General features: G+C 43.1%; 4 protein-coding genes across 9 annotated transcripts; 2 read left to right on the forward strand and 2 right to left on the reverse strand.

Annotated features, from left to right (window-relative positions):
- The first annotated feature begins 7 nt into the window (after nucleotides 1-7).
- Nucleotides 8-3,838, forward strand: pigb (phosphatidylinositol glycan anchor biosynthesis, class B). Its single transcript, XM_023814229.2, has 12 exons — nucleotides 8-209; nucleotides 487-607; nucleotides 771-888; nucleotides 984-1,088; nucleotides 1,208-1,338; nucleotides 1,483-1,623; nucleotides 1,720-1,771; nucleotides 1,907-2,118; nucleotides 2,251-2,315; nucleotides 2,719-2,926; nucleotides 3,079-3,259; nucleotides 3,352-3,838. The coding sequence occupies exons 1-12, from the start codon at nucleotides 95-97 to the stop codon at nucleotides 3,481-3,483; spliced, it is 1,581 nt and encodes a 526-aa protein (XP_023669997.1). The 5' UTR covers nucleotides 8-94; the 3' UTR covers nucleotides 3,484-3,838.
- On the reverse strand, nucleotides 3,837-15,993 carry ccpg1 (cell cycle progression 1). Of its 6 annotated transcripts, XM_023814223.2 has the most exons (12): nucleotides 15,842-15,993; nucleotides 15,249-15,346; nucleotides 14,889-14,959; nucleotides 12,075-12,216; nucleotides 11,726-11,823; nucleotides 11,267-11,450; nucleotides 9,359-9,619; nucleotides 8,860-8,871; nucleotides 8,102-8,223; nucleotides 7,337-7,462; nucleotides 5,639-7,002; nucleotides 3,837-5,197 (listed from the first exon to the last, which is right to left on the reverse strand). In XM_023814223.2, exons 3-12 carry the CDS (start codon nucleotides 14,946-14,948, stop codon nucleotides 5,002-5,004), a joined length of 2,565 nt encoding a protein of 854 aa, XP_023669991.2. In that variant the 5' UTR covers nucleotides 14,949-14,959; nucleotides 15,249-15,346; nucleotides 15,842-15,993; the 3' UTR covers nucleotides 3,837-5,001. The 6 variants fall into 6 exon arrangements, with proteins under 6 accessions (XP_023669991.2, XP_023669990.2, XP_023669992.2 ...); XM_023814222.2 differs by lacking the exon at nucleotides 15,249-15,346; XM_023814228.2 differs by lacking the exon at nucleotides 15,249-15,346 and having other exon boundaries at nucleotides 5,096-5,391.
- A 175-nt stretch (nucleotides 15,994-16,168) lies between these two features.
- pierce2 (piercer of microtubule wall 2) lies at nucleotides 16,169-17,449 on the forward strand. Its single transcript, XM_023814107.2, has 2 exons — nucleotides 16,169-16,217; nucleotides 16,583-17,449. The coding sequence occupies exon 2, from the start codon at nucleotides 16,604-16,606 to the stop codon at nucleotides 16,937-16,939; it is 336 nt and encodes a 111-aa protein (XP_023669875.1). The 5' UTR covers nucleotides 16,169-16,217; nucleotides 16,583-16,603; the 3' UTR covers nucleotides 16,940-17,449.
- dnaaf4 (dynein axonemal assembly factor 4) lies at nucleotides 17,248-19,987 on the reverse strand. The gene is made up of 9 exons (XM_023814106.2): nucleotides 19,649-19,987; nucleotides 19,348-19,495; nucleotides 19,104-19,237; nucleotides 18,791-18,998; nucleotides 18,550-18,686; nucleotides 18,200-18,309; nucleotides 17,956-18,109; nucleotides 17,752-17,857; nucleotides 17,248-17,583 (listed from the first exon to the last, which is right to left on the reverse strand). The coding sequence occupies exons 1-9, from the start codon at nucleotides 19,769-19,771 to the stop codon at nucleotides 17,453-17,455; spliced, it is 1,251 nt and encodes a 416-aa protein (XP_023669874.2). The 5' UTR covers nucleotides 19,772-19,987; the 3' UTR covers nucleotides 17,248-17,452.
- Between the last annotated feature and the right edge of the window lie 56 nt (nucleotides 19,988-20,043).

Consider the following 20,043-nt stretch of genomic DNA (forward strand, 5'->3'; position numbering starts at 1 on the left):
TGTGTTGTCACGGCAGAAACACGGAAATGTGAATTGCGTGCTTTTCAATGAGTTCCGGACCCTATCCAGTACTAATGTGGATGTACCATGCAGTATGGAAAGGCTCCGGGAACGACTAAGCCGAAGGTCAGCCTCTGAGCCTGTCAAACTGAGGAAAAGAAAATCTCATCTCTACAGCAAAGATTACACGACAGATGTATTTGAGAATGGTAAATATACCCCACTGAGAGCCACTATGTCACAACTGTGCTAAGCGTGTTTATAAAATATCAGACCTACTCTACAAAAATAAAGTCTTACCCGATTTCTCACGTACATCGAAATGTCTCCACTCAATTATATTACACTTTCAGCAACAACAACATAATAATAATAAAAATAATAAGGATGATAATAATCAGAGTTTAGGGTTTATAGTGAAAAAGTATATCGCCTCTCGACGTTATACGTATGTATCACTATATATACATTTCTTCGATTTTTCAGGATTCTCTATCATTGGTTTCTCGGTTGGATTTCGGCTTATAAACTGCTTTCTGGTGCAGAGCAGCTACGTTCCTGATGAATACTGGCAGTCCCTTGAAGTTTCCCATCGCATGGTTTTCGGATATCCTTTCAGCTGCAAATGAAATCCAAGCAAAAATGCCAGTTTACCACTTCAACTGGTAAAACTAATAATGTTCATTTAGGTGCTGTACATTTTAGAATTAAAATACTTGCTTGTTTTCAAACTACTTGCATTTCTCCCGTAAAATCCTTAAATATCTCACCTATGGTTACCTTACTTGGGAATGGACTGAGGGGATCCGGAGTCACTCTTACCCAGTCTTCATTGCAATCCTGTACAAGATGCTACACATTCTGGGCTACGACACCGTTCAGCTGCTGGTTAGTTTGTAACTGTCATGCACTTTGATAATTCATGGTGAAGGAAGCTGCAGGCTTTGTCTTATTCCCCAGCCGTATGATTCTGGAAACTGCAGGTGTGGTTCCCTCGCTTGATACACGCGTTCCTCGCTGCCATGGCTGACATTAAACTTTATGCTCTTGTCCGAAGACTGGAGCATCGTGATGTCGCCAGATGGACGGTAAGGGACTGTCACGCATTTTGAGGGATGCCGTGTGGCGAGAGTGTGGAGATGTCCTACAGAGCGGCAGGGAAGGTGTCTGATGTAGCACCACATGGCTTTTGTTTTGTTCCCCGTAGTACTTCTGCCAGCTTTCCTCGTGGTTCACGTGGTACTGCTGCACAAGGACTCTGACAAACACCATGGAAACCATCCTCACCACTCTGGCCCTCTGTTATTATCCTGTGCCTGGCTCAAAGTCACACAGCAGGTGCTGTGAGGGAGCATTAATGCTCATTGGCTTCTCTGGAGTTCAACTCAGTTTACCATTGAAATAGAATTCATATAAAATGTCATTTTTGGGCATAATAGGAGTTGTTGGTTATATTTAAAATATAATTTTTATTTCTTCCAGTTCAAAGTACTTAAGTTTGGTCGCACTGGCAATCCTTGTTCGTCCGACAGCTCTTATTGTGTGGATGCCCCTGTTGGCATTCCATTTCCTCCAGGAAGATGACAAACTGAAGCTTATTACGTACCATGCACTTCCTATAGGGTACGTAATGTCTCTTGTCCATCCTGCCATCATCACTTAATTAGCCTATCTACTGAATATTAATGGAAAATGTATATATTTTCTTTCATTTTCCAGGGCTTTTACACTGGGGTTATCAACAGTTTTAGACTGCATACTCTATGGCAAGGTAAATATATATGTGTGTGATGTGTACTTATGCACGTTTATATAATTTTGACAGTTGTGCACTTGATCCCTTCTTACATCATGCTTGAGAAGGAGTTAAGGCATTCCCAACAATCCAGTGCTTCCTTCTCCTTAGTGGACGCTGGTCCAGCTGAACTTCCTCAGGTTTAACATCTGGCATAACGTGGCAGAGTTCTACGGCTCTCACCCATGGCACTGGTACTTCACACAAGGCTGCCCTGTCGTTCTTGGCCCTCATCTCCTCCTTTTCTTCCACGGTTGTACACTGACACCAAAAAGATACAGGATTCTACTGGCAGCGGTGATCTGGACAGTCTTAATTTATAGGTATGTGGGGATTTATCTGTATTGTATGCTAGGTATGAAATGTTACGGACTGCTGAAGACCACTGACAGATGAAATCGCTGTCCTGAATATGGCCCCTATAAGATATCTTTTGCGATTGTGTTTCCGTCTAGTTTGCTGCCACACAAGGAGTTTCGCTTCGTTTACCCCGTGCTGCCCTTGTGCATGCTGTTTTGTGGTGAGTGCTGAGATGCTGCATTATGCAAAAACCACCAATGGAACTAAAACTGCAAGATATCTTATCTCACATTCAATGGAAAAAAAACGCTACTTTTTGAACATCGATGACCTTCATGAAAGCATGAGAAAGCATCAACCCATTGGGGGTCAAAACTGCTGAGGATATTTGCTGTTTTTGCATGTGGATTCATTTGTACTGTGTTCTATGCATTTTTAAGAAGTGCTTATTTTCTCAGTCTTTCATCGATTAAGCTAATGAAGTGTGCTATGGAGATGGAATGTCAATGTTAGCTTATAACTTTTGACGGATAAAGGCATTTATACAAATTTCTTAAACATTTTAGTAAGGACACACCGTGCTAATCCTCTTCACATATTAAGCGGCATGGTCTTGGCTTCAGGCTTTTCCCTGGCCAGCCTGAAGTCCTGGAGGAGACCAGCAGCAGGTGCCTTAGTGCTTATGAACCTGCTCCCTGCTCTGTACACGGGACTAGTCCATCAGCGTGGGGTCCTGGACGTCATGGGCCACCTCCAGCAGCTGTGTCACACTGCCAGTCCTCAGCCAGATGTCCTTTTTCTCATGCCCTGCCACTCAACACCTTTCTACAGGTAATGGGCTTGACATCTCATACTCCAGGTGCCTCCATAATAAGATGACTGCACGCTCATTTTTCGTGTTCTCTCTCAACATGTAAATGTATTCATTGTGAAATTTTAATAGTTCAGTCTGAACTTTGACTCCTTTAAAATATCACATGTAGCCACATCCACTGCCCTATCAAAATGCGGTTCTTGGAGTGTCCTCCTGACCTCAGTGGAAACAAGAGTTACGTGGATGAGGCAGACTTATTCTTTGCCAACCCGAAGCATTGGCTGGAAGTCACTTTTGCCCGGCAGGCATTGCTTCCCTCCCACCTCGTGCTGTTTGATGTACTGGAGAAGGTGCGGTTTGTTTTTGCACAATCATAATACTAATGCAAAGAGTCTGCGACATGTATAGGTGGTGATCATTTGTATTCCTTCTCCTCCTCCAGGAAATCCTTACATTCTTGGAAGTAAACAAATATGTACGACAGAAGGAAGTGTTCCATACCCATATTCCTGACGGTCGGGTCGGAGGACACATCTTTATTTATGAAAGGACTTTGAACGATGCCTCTGATTAATTATGTAAATCAGCTTGGCATTCACTTCAAGAATAAAACCAAGACTTGCTGTGCGAGCTGTGTAATGGGGTAGATTTTTTGTGTTTTGTTTTGTTTTTTAAATAGCTGATCTACCTTTAAAACAGCTGTCATAAGCTGACTGACACCAAGTCAACTGATTGTAGTGAAACTGTTTACATCCTTTTCTTATTGACTGTGTTGTTAAAATTGTTTCATCTGAACAATTGTTTGGTTGTTGGAAATATGAGACCTTAGTTGAAGGAGGTCATGAAAGTATAAATAAAACAAATAAGCAGATCTTTAAAGCTCATGCATGAGCCACTTGTGGTAGCACAATAAATCATCTTACAAAGTTTCACTGTCACAGGAAAGCCTTGCTTTACTTTTATACACATCTGCTTATTTTCATCCAAACAATGGAAAGAAAACTGCCACAGGATAAACTCAGTTTTATTAGGCTACTGTCTCGCTTTTTTTCTTCCTAACTGCAATCTAAAGGAAACTCCATCAGCCCAAGGAAGACAAACCACTACTGGAATGTTAAAAATTAATGACAGCACAGAAAAACAACTCCAAAGCCAATGAACGTTAGCTCTGTACTTCCTGATGATTATCTATTTAAAGGGGTGGCAAAGAGTATCATTTCTCACAATATGGTTGGTAAGATAAACTTCTGCTACAACTGATATAAGTGCTTAAAGTTATTTGTACAGTGATGAAATTTAAGCTGTTATCTTGTTAAATTCCAAGCAGAGTCAAATGTATATTTCAGAATCTTTTGGTCACAAACCATTCTTTGAATTCTGGGCTATAGTGCTTTAAAACTTGAATTAAAATTTGCTCATTTTAGTAGAATGGAAGGAAAATTTGCCTGGAAAAAAAATGATTAACAGTTCTAATTTGAAGCTAATATATATTTCAGAATCCTATGTTTTACTCATAAATGAAACCTCAACACTTGGGCCAGCCTATTACAATAAATAGTCAAATCTGTTTTCTTTCAGATTGGATTTACACAGTAAAAAATAAGTGCTGTTCACTTACAGAATCTGTAAAGTCTTCCAGTCATTGGCGATTTCAGAGCGTTGCATTGCCAGCCAGACTTCGTCAAAGACGCAAGCATTAACAGGTACTAATTAACCTTCATGTTTTAAACTAAGGAATTCACAACTATTCCCGACAAGGCAAATTAAAACGCATTGATCTCAATGTCAATAATTTACAAAACAATATTGCAGCAATTCTGCGTCGCTGAATCATGCCACTCATATGAAACAAAAGACACGTTTCACAATTAGCAAACCAACCCAGTGCTGTCGCACTGCACAGCAAAAGGAGATCAGTCAGCCAGCGGTAGGGTTGCATTCCTAAATCCATTTGGAAAGAGAAACTGTGCAAAATCACAAAACAGGAAGAAATTAAATATCTGCCTCAAACACATCTATAATATGAACTGTAGCAATGACAGAAATTCAAGGAAAAAATGTTTACATAAACTAAGGTTTTTGTTTGTTTTTTTTAATATTTTGGATCAAGTGGCATCGGCCCCAGCTGGATTTTAACGTTTGGCACGTGCCTCTCAGAGCCATGGGCCGGCTTGTTCCACTTCCTCTCTGCCTGGGGACGAGGGTGACTCCGCAGTGGCCTGTGCTGGTACCGGTGCCTTGTCTGTCCGTCTTCTTTACTTTTTGACACAGGTCTTTCAAGGGGTCTACTGCAAATTTGCAAACAGAGATAATACGCGCACAGATACACATACATGTGTATATACATACGTTTATGCAGGCACACGTATAAACAAACATCATAGCAAAATGTTTCCCCCTTCAGTCTGCCGTGTCTTTTTTTTAATCTTCACAATTCGTGCAGAGCATTCACTGAATGTGTGGGAATTACTGACTTTCCGACCTATCAACAAACAGAAAAGCATGGCACACTGAGTACGCAGTCATGCAATTGGAAAAAAGCATCATACTTGAAGCATATTAGAGAATCCCCCCAAAAGCATGCAAGAGGGCAGCCTTTATCTCTTCTAGATCATTCATCTAGGCCACAATACATTTTATTCCACTTCATTTTTTAAAAAGTCATCCTATTCAAAAATGTTAACCAAAAATAAGAACTATGCATGCTATACTGGGTAAGTTAAACTTACCTAGGCCCATACTGTTTTGAATAGGTATCTCCGAAAAAGTGCCTGTAGACGTAGTCATCAAGATCTTCAAACACGTCATCATCATAGCGCTGGTACTCATCCATATCCTCCAGGTAGTCTTCCACACCACTGACGAAGTCTGTGAACAGCATTTGGTCATGGATAAACACGCCGTTGTGAAAAAAGCGATTGATGAAGCTCTCCAGCTCCCTCCAGTGGTGGAAGTGGTCCACTTCTTGCTGGAGGTAGCTGTGGATCAGCTGGTTGAACTCGTCCGCCCTGATGGGATCCAGAGCCTTGTTGAAGAGGCTCATTGACTCCTGATAAGCACAGTCAAACACACCAGAGCAGCCCTTGGAAGTACTGCTATAATCTTTTTGTTCTGAATCTTGAGCAGCTTGGTTTCCTGACTTCCGTGTGTTGGAACCTACTTGAAAAGTATCAACAGTTGATTTTCTTGGGTGTCGATGGAGAGGCTTTTGGGGCCAGGAGTCATCAGAGTTTTTGGACTTGGGCTCCTTAGAACATTCCTGTTGCTTCTCAAAATGTTCATCTTTAGGATCCTTCCTTTCATGGAATCTCCTCTGAGGTCGGCGAACCTTGTCGAACATGTGTGTGGCCGAGTCCTTGAAATGACGGAAGGTAGACTTGACGGAATCAGAGAACTTGCGGAGGTTCTCCTTGACTGCCTCCTTGGCCTTTTTGATCTGCTCCTTGTGGTGGTGCACAAACTCCTTGGTGGAATTCTTCACGGCGTCGAATGTCTCCTTCACCTTGCCCATCACGCTGTCTTTGCCCTTATTCGCCCTCGGCTGGTCATCTCCCTTTGCACGTTCCTCCTTGGTCTCAACATACAGCCTCTCCCATAAGTCAGAACGCTGCTGCTCAAAGCTCAACTTCTTCTCCAGCTCCAGCAGACGTGTCTGCAGCTCCTCAGTCTCCAAATCGGCTATACCCCCAGCTTCTGCTTTCCTGCTACTCAGCTGCTCCACCTCCTCCTTCAGACGGTCAGTCGCCCGACGCTCCTTGTCCAGTTCCTTTCGCAGCATCTGGGCTTCCGCCATCAACGTCTCCTTCTGGCTGAGGAAGCTGCGGATTCGCTGCCTTTCGTCCTCCAGGTGACCCTTCAGCCTTCGGTTCTCTGACAGGACAGCGTCGGCTGCCTCTCCCTGCTCTTCCAGACTCCTGATTTGTGCCCGGAGTTTGCGTAGCTCCTCCTGGAGAGAGGAGACGGACTCTTCCTCGCGTTCCAAGGAGCTTTTCAGCTGCCGGTTTTCCGTCGTCAGGTGCTTCTCATGAGATTCTACCTCCTTCATCTGCTCCACGGTCTGCTGGAGGTGCATGGACAAATCTTCCTTCTGGGCCTAAACCCGGAAATAAGCACATGGGCACATTTACACAGCGTCATCTGACCCACAACGTGCCTGTTTGGCCTTTTCATGAAACGGTCGCATCTAAAGCACTTACCCTCAGTTAGATGCAATGTGTAACAAACAAAAAATTAAACAAAAATGGCAGGACATGGCAGATACATTTCAAAAGAAATTGCTCACACAAAGCCAACACTGGTGAATTTTGTTGCTGAACTGGAATGCAATTCTGTTTTATTATACACAATGTTCTTCTGTTGCTATCATTTTCTTTGTTTGTTTTTGAAGAGCTTGCTGTTTAATAAGCTACAATATTAACAAGAATTACCTGTAGCTGGGCCTGTTTGAGTCTAAGCTGTTGGTTCTCTTTAGTTATCTTATCCATAATGCCTGTCAGGGACAACAGCATGTCGCTCTTTTCCTCTAGGTCCTCCTGCAGCCGCTGAACCACTTCCTAGATGTGTGGAAACAGCGGCGTGAGGATGTGGAGGCCCTTTTGCAAACTCAGAGGTTTGCTACTCAGAGACGGACATGACGTTTAGAAGATTGCGAGGGGTTAAATGCAGTTTTGTTTCGCAAAGGAGACACCAAGAGCAGGGAAACGCTTCTCTCTGCTTGGAATTAAGGTGACATGATCAAATTTTCATTTCGAAACTGGCCATCAATTCATTACTTTTCTTGGTTACTTCCAAAATGACAAAACACCTACCCTGATTTCACTATAACTGGAGGTAAACTAATGCAGACCATAATATACTGCACATAAAAAAAAAAAATGATTTTCCAAAATGAGCAAAGAGTCATTTCATGTTGTGGAAGGGAAGTTGTTTCTAAGAAAACAACTTTCTCCTTGACAAAGACAGGAGGGTAAGAACTAAAAAAAAATAATCAAGAAATCAATAAAGCTGACACCAAAAAGATGACATGACAAACCACAAGAAAGCCTTCAAAGATGCAACTGGAAACACAGGCAAAGTATCGTGTCATGCCAAAACGAGTAAGTATTTCGTCAGCGTGTGTCACAACGTTAGTGGCAAACCGGGGCTGTGGAAGTATTTAAAACGGTGGAGCTTGTGCTGCCCCCATTCCTGACCTCGCTCTTTGTGACGACGTCCTGCTCCGACTGGCACAGACGCGGGTCGCCTCTCATCTCCGACAGCTCGTTCACTCTGAGTTTCTCCACCACCTTCTGCCTCTCCTGAATCTGCACGGTGCCTGTGAAACAGGAAAAAAAAAAAAAACATTGATGGTCTGCTCATCTGAGCACAGTCTAAGAAAATGAAGGAAACTGCAGGCAGTTAAATTAACACTGAAACAAAAAGCCTTGAGAAGTATGTGAGGACAACCCAATGGGACTCTACCTAAGTTACTAAGATGCATTAAGCTGTCACACTGCAATGCCACACGGCGCCTGGACTCGGGTCTCTGGCAGCCAACGCCATCATGCCTGACACGAGCTAACGAAGCGTCCTTGACACAGCAGTGACCCGTTTGTCACCCACTCTCTCACACTCAGAGCAACATGCAGGGTCTGTGTTCATTCCAAGCCACTCGAGACCCGTGCTGAGGGGCTTTGCCATTCGCCACCATGAACACAGGACACATCTGCAAGCTGGACTATGGCAGCTAGGACTAATGACCAAGTAAAGCTACTGCAGGAACCAGCCACTTGGCTCTAGTTAAAAGCAAAACAGGCATCATGCATTAAAGAGGCCTCACCATGCACTGCACTCTCAAGTTTTAAAACATTTAATCACATATTCAATTCACTTTGCCCAAACCACCTCTGAGGACACATTTCACTGACTTTTCCCATCCAGGCAGTTTGACTCAACACCACTTACTTCATACCTTCAAATTTCCCTGGAAAGCAAAATCAACACAACTTTCTGGGAGGTGCCAACTGTGCCAGTTATCAGAGCAAAGACCAAAAAAACCCACTCATGTATTCAGACTGACAGAACTGAACGAAAATTATATTTTGCTGTCCTGTCGACTAACTGGTCCCCCATGTGACACCAGCACTGATCCCCGGTAAAAGCTTGGGGGGGGGGGGGGGTGGGGGGTTGTGCTTTTAATGCCCATGTGAGGCACCCAGATGAATATTTACTCAGACAGAGGATACATCTCCGTATAGATGCCAATACCCCCCCCCCCCAAGATACACATTGACCACATTGTTACATTGTTCATCTGTACATACAATACTTTACATTACTGTACTATATCAAAGGACACATTATGTGACTCATGTTTGTTAAGATGTATCTATTCTTTCTATCTATTCAGCTACATAGAAGAACGCAACAGGTGTTAAAAGGGCCAGCTGGCTGCTGGATCCCTGTCTCACCATAGAAGTGCCCAAAGCCCATGCTGATGGCAACGACCAAGGCCAGTAAGATGCACTTGTTGAGGGTGCCACTGACGTGTCCCCGAGGGGGGGCCCCAGGCGGCCCCTGTGGCTCCGGCTGCTCGCCATGCGGCTCTTCCGCCTCGGCCTGGGTGACGGTGGGTCTCCTGGTCCTGCGTCTGCGCAGCGCGGCGCTTGGCTGCGCCTCTGTCTCCGTTTCACTGCTGCTGGAGTCAGCCGGGGGGGGCGAGGGCGGGAACACTGCGATACAGGGGAGCAGACGCACTCAGGCAAGACGCAGGACCCTGGAGTTCAGTTTACTGTTTCAATCGTGAGAAAAAGATCATTTTTCTTAAAGATGCCTCTTCCCCCATTCGCACCTTCATGCCGTGATAATAAAAGATCTCTTCGTTCCTAAAAGCATCGCAGTCTCACCCCTTTGAGTCACCTAGCAACAGGTCTGCATACCACATTCTGCCACCAATTACAGAAATGCTTCAAAGAGCTCTCACCACACAACATATTATTCTTATGAATCATTACAGAAAAATATGCATCGCTGGCCGGAAAGAGCAAAAGCACGCTGCCCTCTGGGTTTCTGGGAACGGCTCTTTCCAGACCTGGTATACAAACACAAAACACACCTCACTGCAGTAAAACATACTTCTCCTTTATAATGGCAGTTGTGCAGAGCTCTCGCTCTCTCAGCACAATGCCTGAGAGGCAGGAACAGAGTTACTCTGCCAGAATTACTACGATAACTGTAAGTGCCATTTTTAATCAGGGCAGCCGAACATTGCCTTGAAAGCAGTCCCTGACTGACACCATCTGTGACCTTCACAACCAGGAGTTAAACAGAAATCTGAGGGAACAGATAATGAGAAAGGAGCCCAGGCAGAGAAACGCTGGCAAACTGCTTTGCAATATTATCCGACAGCCTCTTACAGCCAAAGCCAATGAACCCATCATCTCTCTGACACCCCGTGTGATCATGGATTTCAGAAGCTGATTGGAGAATCACACCGGTGTTGCACAACCAAACTGGGACGTAAACAAGGCAGTGCCCATATCAGGTTTGACTCTGGTAAATAAGCAGCCCAACGGAGTGAGCATGCCGGCAAAGGGGGCTGGGATTCATGGTACCTTTGGCTCGGTCCATCAGTCGCACTCATAACAACGAACAGATTAAAAGAAAATACATTCTAAGTATAGGAAGATGGAGAATCAAACAAAGAAATGTAGCAAAAACATGACAAAACATGTCTACCTAGCTGTCTTCCAATGGCCAAATCAGAAGAGATACATTAGAATGATATTAATAGTAAATATGTGTGGGTTCCCCCTGGCAAACCAGTTCCACAACCTTCGGCGTGTTTACCATCCGTCCCGGCCAAGCACGAGCACCCAGGCAGACACACAGATCCCATCATGCACGGCGCAGAGGTTCACTAGAGGCCACATAAGCAGGGGAGCCTTCAAAAACAGCAGGGCCCCTTTTAACACCCAGGCAGCAAAATGCCCCGCGGGACCGTATCTGCGTCACGAGTGCCGAACACGCCATCCCTCAGAGAGACCTGCCAAACAGTCCCAATTCAGGCGTGTCCCGAGTCCCAGAGACCCTCTGGAAGTCTCCAAAAACACTAATTTGTGCTGAAATGCAGAGGAGTGAAGCAATACTTTTGGCTGCCTCATTTCCCCTCTTCTTCCAGTGACCCCCGTTCCCAGGAGTCACTGAACAAAAGAGACATTCAAGCACATGTTTAAAAGACTTCACTGACCATGTGCTATAACGTATTTTGCAATGCAAATATCGTAGGTTTTCTTGCTGCAGTTGGGCGTCTTATCGGTGCCTCATCTCAGCCGTAACACTCTCAGAGCGGATACTAAAGGTGAGGCGGCTCTGCTCACGGCTCTCGGTGGTGCTGAAGGTGTACTGGCTGCTGGAAGGGGTCCCCATGCGCTGCTCCTCTGGGGCCGCAGAGGCGTCCTCTTCCCGGCCCTGCTCAGCCGCCGATGGCTCCAGCGTCACGATGTCAGAATGATCGCTGCCGCTCAGGGTCACCTGCTCGTCCGCGGCTGCCTCCCCCACCACCTGAAATGGGGACCGGCCAAGTCCCTTGGTATCTCAGGGTTTACCAAACCCGCTGACGGGTAACACACGCAGATGCAGTTTCATTCTTTGCAAGAAAATGCTGCACATGGATTTTGAGACGAGACAAATGATAATTATAATCATTATTATTACCATCTATCTAGCTACATCTTCCATAACTGAATATATAGTTCAAGGGCATAATTACTAGTGTTATCAGTATTATCATCAGATACTAGTACCAGCATCATTAACTTTCCTAGTTATTATTGTACCTCTGAGATGGTTAGATTTTCTTCAAGCCCTTCAACTTTCAAAGTGGAATCAAGTGACATCTCAGCAACCTCTTCATCAACCTCTTCAGTGCCCTCAGCTAAAAAAAAAAAAGGTAGTGATTTTAATCATCATGTTTACAAGGTTTACAAGTTTGTCAGGAAAAACACATGTACAAGCTGTATTAGGCTCAACGACTTATTTGAATGTAATACCACGATTTAACTCCACTGGCTTTCTGCACCAACGCCACATTATGCCGTATTGCATTACAAAGTTGATGATACAATGCGGAGAAAAAAAAAACAGAAACGAGAACATAACAAGAGGCTGCCCTGACCGGCCACTTACCAGGGCACACGTTCTGCTCCTCCTGCTCTGGGACCGGAGCAGGCCCGCTCGGATCAGGAGTACCCTCTGAACCGCCATCGAGGCCGGTGTCCGCTCCGCCATCCACTGCAGTCTCTGGCCCCAGGGTCTCGATGTCTGAGCCCTGACAATAAAGCAAAAAAACTTCACAGCCGCTCTGGAAAGAATACACCTAATTATGTGTATCACTGGTATATATACATACACTGCTCCGTAATACATGCACAGGTTCCACACATATGTTGTGTGGGTGTCCTCCGGGGAGTCTGTTCTCCCTCTGTTCCCTAACATGTGCTTAGACAATCTGCCATTGGCAAATTGTAGCCAACTTGGCCAATGAGTGATTGTGTGTGTGCGCATGTGTGTGTGCATGCGTGTGACCTGCGATGGACTGGCATCCTATGTAAACCCCCACCATGTGGCCCGTGCATCCCAAGATAACACCTCAAACCCACACTGAATATGCGGCTGATTGGTGTGATCCGAGTCACATGACTAATCACCGCGTTAACAGACGAACCGTCTAAATTGAGAAAAGCAGCGACTGACTGGTGAATAAAATGAACATCAGGCCTTGGTTTTGTTTACCTCTTGAAGGCACCCGCAAGTGTGAGGACTTACATTAACCACACGCTGCAGCTTCTGCCAACAGCGTGGTTATATTACCTCCCTGGGATCTCCGGGAATCAAAGAGGATAAAACAAGGGGGTGAGCTTTGCAACTGGAGACACTCAGAGCACTCTAAATCCAGCCCGGTGCGTGCTCCATATCTCAGGAGCACGCAAAGCTGTCACAGAATCCCACAGAGAAGAAAAAGCGACACCACATCTTAACAGGGTTAGCTGAACTGCAGGACCCCCCCCCCCCAAACACAGAAATCTAACAGAACAGCGAGAAACATCTTCAGCTCTCGCATCCAATCACACGGCTGCACGAACCACCGAGAACCAACCTGCACGATACACAGGATGTGGAGTCTCTTGAGAATGACATTACTAACAGCATAGCTCTGGTCTGTCCCCACACTCATAAAGGAGTCAGAATGGTAAGGGAGGGGAGGGGGAGGTTAATTCTGCTCCAGATACAAACCATCAGGGTCAATAGGAGATATTTTCTTTAACCCCAGGGATCATAATAAGGTAAACTATGTGCATAATTCAGGTAAACACAACCTGCTGGCTGTCCACTGCCTGGGTAATCTGAGCAAGCTGGCGAACCATTAAATTAACATGGAGTCCTAGATGACTATGGTAGTTACCAACAGTCACACATCCTGAGCGAAAGAGGCAGCTTCCCTAAGGATAGTACTTATATAGACTGACTCAGTTATCTGTACAGCGTCTCACACAAAGATACTGTAACAATGTCCTCACAGTCCCTCTGGATTTTTTAAAATCTGCGCAAAAAGGTAAATTGAATTAGAATCACAGTTACATCAAAACAAATGCTTATTCCAACTCCCGTGACTGTATTAACTGGCATGTTTTTAAATTTTCCATATCACAACATGACATGGACTTCAGCTTTCAGTTCAAATTGCAGTAGGAAGCTTTCTGCAGTGCATTTGAACAAAGCACTTAAGCAAATGTCCATCGCTTCCTAACAGCTGGACTTAAGCTGAACAACCCTGGAAATACCCCACTGCATAAGTGGGCCCATATTGTAAATCACCTGCGATAAAAGTATCACTTCAAAAAACATTAATTTCACCAGACCAGACTGTTGAAGACATGTACACTTTGTAGTTCAGCTGAAATGACAATCAGAAATTAAACGGTACTATGGGTACTGAGTTACACCATTTATAACATGATTATTAATGCTGTTATTTATTCACAAAATGACCTATTAAATCAAACATCAACTTATGCCACTGCCCCCAAAACAAAATGTAATCCATTCTAAATGCCAAAGCAAGTATGTACACTTTCAACGCATCATTTATTTCGTTAAGAGGATAACATACAAAAAACACTGATAGAACAGTTCTGCGCTTACTTTTCTGGGCAAATGTCAGACTGACACAAAGCAGATTTTGATTAATAATTCTGCTCAAGTATGTGCTTATTCTATGGTCTGTATCGATATTGTTACTGCACTCCATTGCTACATAATGATAATGCAAGAGTCACTGTAAGTAACCCTAACAACAGTCGAGAGTGAAGTTATCAAGCTATTAAAAACAACACTGATTCAATGAAGACGATTTAACCTTAGAGATCTACATCTTCTATTAAATGTTAATGCACAATATCAACTTGTGTACAAATTTGCTTTTTTGAAAATGCCATTTTCTGTACCAACACACTAAACGCACAAAATCTGTAAGACTATATAAAGCAAATGTAAGAGAAAGATCTTGATAGAAACAAAATGCCTCCACCCTTCAAATGCTTATCCTAGTGATGTCACAGGACAAACACCATATGGTTACATTGGAAACAATGACAAATAAGCAAATACTATTTTTTCCACTCATCTTCAAAAAACATGCCTATTAACAGCAACTTAAAACTTCTAGAGTGAAGCATCAAGATATAATTACAGTATTTACTTTACAATATTAATACAAATATACCAGCCCCACAGCTTTGCACAGCCTTTGACAACATGCCTATCAGTAGTTATCACTCCAAACCCCTAAGAGATACCACACATCAGTAACAAAGCGGGCAGGATCGCTAACAGGGAGCGAGAAGGTTTGAGAAGGGCAGGGGTCTGCTGGAGGATGGAGGATGTTCTCCCACCGTTAGGGTTCACCCAAGCTCACCGTGGTTCACAAGCGCAGAGGCTCACCTCGTTGTTTATGATGGTCCAGCCGCAGGAGGACTCAGTGTCGCTCGAGCTCTCTGACATCTTACCTCCAGCTGTTAATAAAACGTGAGCAGTCCTTTAAACCATAATCTGACAATACAAAATATGAGTCTTTTGGATTTGCTAGATACTTTCCCTTTATACCAAAATGAGCAAGCTAATCTATAATACTAAACCCACACATATCATAATCACGTGCCATATGAAGAGCCAAAATATTGTAAAACCCACATCTAACAGATAGTACCAAAAGTAGGCTAATTTTAATACATTTAACTTTCAACTGAAATCCAGAAAAATTATAACCTTTGTAGCTTATTAAACAATATAAATTGCACTTACTTAAATGCCATTACATATATTCCCAATTTAACGTCACTCGTTCCACATTATCTTTTTGGTTTTGTGGCGGTCTGTTTTTTACTGCTTGGTGCAACCCACTAAAGGAAACCAGATAGAGCACTGAATTACATCGGACGAGAACCACGTAGCGCAAAGACAAATACATACGCTTCTGAAATTGAGGGAGACCCATTCTGGTGTCCAAGCTGGCAGAATGTCAAATGTTTTATTATGAAATCTCCATATATAGTTGTTTACTGGGAATCCCGCGCCGTTGTTGCGTGGCCGCTCCGGCCTAAGTGGAACATCAGCTCGGAGCTTTCTCAATAATAACGAAACTGCAAATAGAAGCTAAACCCACGAAGTGTCATGGGGCCGAGTAAATAAGTAAGGCACTCAAGACCACATTGCAAATAAACCCAACAGCGGCGCTGTCATGATGCTGCACTGCAGCAAAGCGGGTGCGATTTTATCGGCAGAGAATCATAAGGCTAGCTAGACTTAGGCTAACCACATAGGAAACTTCGTCACCAACCCGAAGACACATATTTGTCTGTAGCCGCTAAAAGGTTACGTGCTTCGAAAATGCCTACCTTATGTTTTAATATATCCAGTGAAGAGTCCGAGGATGAATCAGTGAAATGTACAAAATAAACGAAATTCCCTTAATTAACCAAGGACGGAGCAGCGCTGTCACATCATTACAAACAACAAAACAAGACGGTTCGACAACATAATAAACTGAGAGCGGATGCAGGGATGCAAGGGAAATGTAGTTTTTTTCCTATCGCTAACTCCCAATAAACCCTCATACTTGTTGAGGAAAAACTACATATCCCATTTCTAAATAAAACATTATGCTCGGAAAATGGCACGTAACTTCGCCGTCCAATCAGATGCCGTTGCTAGGGTGAGGTAACCATAACGAAAATCGTGTATCGGAGGCATTTTCTATCGCATCGGAGTGAGGTAATGTACATGTATGACATATACATGACTTTGCCTTATAAAATAATCACTATTCTAAAGATTCACCAGCCCAAATGTATTATTATATAAACATCGATACGTATATACTATTATATTATTCTACAAACATAGAATAACGTTCTGTGTATAGTATAAATATATGCATAGTTACCCTATTGTGCTTTTATAATATGTGCGGGTAGAATTTCTTTTCTTTTTAATAGATGCCATGCAAGTGTTTGGTTGTAATTCTAAAACATCACTGATGTATAATAATTCTATATTAACGATTGCACCTTTTTTTGTTTGCTGTGATTCCAGTGATCTTACTTTACTAGCCATCTTATTTGTTTGTTTTTCTCAAGTCCCAAAATACCTCACCAGCGATGTCGCGAGCAGTTAATTCGGGGACAAGTCACAGTGACCTAACGTCGTGTGCAAATCCTGGTAACCCTATATTTTCCTGCATGATGACAACAGTGCCAACTTCAACATCTGCGGGATTTTCGACCAAACTACAAAACCTTTTCTACAAGACCACATCCAGTAACTACGGAGCCCATCCTCCGGTGTATGAAACGGCACCCTGCACCTATCACCCATTATCACAGCAATTTTCCAGGGATCTCGGAAACTGTGGGATGTATCGCGATAATTCATTTAACACAAGTTTGGATAGTAGCAGGGTGTACGACTGCCCAAATTTACAACACACTCTCTAATAGCCACTAAAGATAGTACTGCTACGATGATCTCCATATACCGTTTGTTTCTTCTCAGTAGTTCTTCCGTTGTTCGTATTTGTGATATCAACTGAATTATACGTTACATTCAAAATGTATTCCTGGGTTGCATAATATTTAGCATTTTATTATTAACTGTTAGTGTTTAGAACATTTGTGACTGCTTAACATTGCTTATCCGTAACATGTCCCCTTTTAATGCAACTGGTCGTGAGACTGTTTATTTCTTTATACAAATGTCCCACTTAAGAATAAATAAATAATTAAGTAAATACGAGACAAGTAAGTAAATGTAAGAAAGTACACGATATGGATATCTTTATTGGCAATCAATATGCTGATAACCAGCTATCTGCACAAAAAGTTATACATATATAGATAATGGCAGTAGAATGTTTTACACATGCAGAATAAACTCATTTTTATTTTGATCCCCAATTACGCATGTATCACATTAAAGCTATTAAAGGACACCTGTGTGAACTGTAAGGTCTACATGTTCTTCTCGGGGGCCAAATGGTCAGGCATACTTCCTTGAATGAACTGCCGGATTTTTTCTGCATCAGACAGAACAGTTTGGTTGTAAGGGTCTATCTTGAGAGCCGCATCATAATCTTGAAGACCTAATAAATAAGATATGCAACGAGATGAAAATAAGTATGTGGGAAAATACACACACCTATATATATGCCTTTAGAATGTCAAATTCTGGGAATATCATGTAGGAGAAATGAGAGTAGAAGCTGGTTAACAAGTAGTCCGGTTCAGAGATTTCTCGGTATAATACAAACCTTCAGCATAGAGTTCCAGCTCACAGAAAGCCGTCCCCCGCCTCACATAGGCTTTCATTCTGGCGTCCGCATTGTCGGCAACTGCCGGCAACAATAAATCAAGCGCCTGTCAAAAAAAAATAAAAAATAAGTTTTAAATTGTACTCACTCTTATTTATGGTTAAAAGGGGAGCATGTACTCTTTCAAAGAGACCAAGAACTCACTTGAGAGGAATCTTCTATTGCTTTGTGCAGGTTTTTCAATTTAATGTGGCAAGCAGCTCGGTTTAAATATAGTGCAGGAATCTTCCTGTTCAGCTGTATGGCAAGGTTATAGGCATTGACGGCAGCGAGGTAGTTACCAGTCACAAACAATTTGCTAATAAAAAAAGAGAGAGGAGCAAAATAAGCCATAAGCATAATCATGTGCTCATGCATCATAGGTCGGCAGTGTCCGCCGTATACTCACTTTCCCTTCTCTTTCAGCCAGTCAGGGTTCCGCTCATCTTCCTTCAGGTCATTCAGTGCTGATACATCTGTACTCGTTTGTCTCCTGGCGTCAGCTTGCTTTTTAAGCCACTGTCAAACACAACCAGATGTAGTGAATGAAAACTACGAGAAGAGTATCCCTCAACAAACGCTCGACAGTAAAAAGATTTGGCTACTACAATAGTAGCATTCTGTATTTTGAAAGTTGATACGTGGCAGTAATATTTTCCTATAATTTTACTGTTCACGCAACACCTATAAGCACGATTACTTTTAATCGTAGCAGCGGACCAAAATAGCTCATTATTGGCACCAAAGCAAATGCATTACTTCCTCTTCCTCTGGTACTCTGGATTCTCGCAGGGCTGTTGGAAATACTCGTGGGGTGAACTGAATTTTGATAGTGCAAGGGGCCCTTGGAGCAGGCAAGGGTGCCAGGTTTTTCTTGTCACAATCTTTTCGCTGGTCTGCATGATAAAAGAAAATAGGCTTTTGTGTACATAAAGACCTAAAAATAAAGATGTCAAACCAAAACAGTGTCTGTTTTAACAGATTTTGATGAGGATATTACATTTAGCGGTGCCTGTATTTTTCGTAGGTGATAACTGGGACGTATAGCTGAGCTGTATCTTCTGCTCTTGCGTTTGCCTGTTTTTGCGAGCTTCTTCCTTTTCAGCCTCCCGCTTTTGTTGCAGTTTCCAAGCCTCCAGCTCTGCTGTAGCCCTCTCACGTTCATCTGCTTTTAATTTCTCAATGTTGTTCCTCTGCCCCTCCTCTATCTGAAGCAATGTAAAATAGGCATATTTGAGTGTTAAATGGGCAAATGGCACAAGTGCCTTCCCACAAAAACAACAATAGATGCCAATGGCATAATTGCACTGCACCTTCATCATCTTCTCCAACGTGTATTTGTTTTCTTCTTGTTTTTTCTCAGCCCTGGTTTTTGAGTCTGCTGCTGACTTTTCCTGAGCTTTAAGCACAGCTCTTTCTCTGATTGATTTTAATATCTCTTTGTCAGCTAAGACGAACAGGAAGAATTATTAATATTGATATAAGTTCATTTTAAAAGCATAATGTTTGACATAGGCCTTTGTATAACCAAATCGCTCATCACTGGTAGCACCGCACCGTCGTCTATTGTAAGTTGTTCCCACATCCTGTCCTCCTTTTTGCGCAACGTCAATACCGCTACACCATTTCCAATCTTTGCGACGCTTGTGTCATCGTCTATAGCTTCAGAGAAAAAGACTTCTAACAGAAAAGGAGGAAAATGTACCTGAAACAGGCGGAGACATGGTTATGACAAATCATCAGTTGGAGTTGGAAATACATGGTAAAATATTGCATCAGCGTTTCGACTTTGCCAGATAGACGTTATTGTTGCTGCGAGCTCGAGTGAATAACTATTGCAAACGCAATGGGATTCTACCTTAAGATATTCGTCTGTGGCGAACACATCCACCTTCCTAGGGTTTGCTCTCTTAAGCGGGATGGTTAAGCATATTGAAGACGGTGTCTGAGTCCACGAGTAATCCTTAACAAGCAAAGGCATTTTTGTTCATTCAGTTGCCATCAAACATTTAATGAGCGAGTCGTAATGTCGGTTACTATAGACGCCTGAGTGGTTGCTGGGGGGCGGAGCGCGTGGCCTTTTTCCGGGGATGCATGCAGCCCTTTCCTCCTTCCGGTTTCTGTAATGATTTTTTCAAAGGGGCAGGTCGCGATGAAATCATAGGTCGAACACCAAACATCAAAATATTTTGTTAGCTATGATAATTTGATTAAACAACAGCATATGGCTGGCAAAAAACAATCAAAACGAAC

This window comes from Paramormyrops kingsleyae, chromosome 11, assembly GCF_048594095.1.
Source record: "Paramormyrops kingsleyae isolate MSU_618 chromosome 11, PKINGS_0.4, whole genome shotgun sequence".
In the NCBI taxonomy this organism is placed as follows: domain Eukaryota; kingdom Metazoa; phylum Chordata; class Actinopteri; order Osteoglossiformes; family Mormyridae; genus Paramormyrops; species Paramormyrops kingsleyae.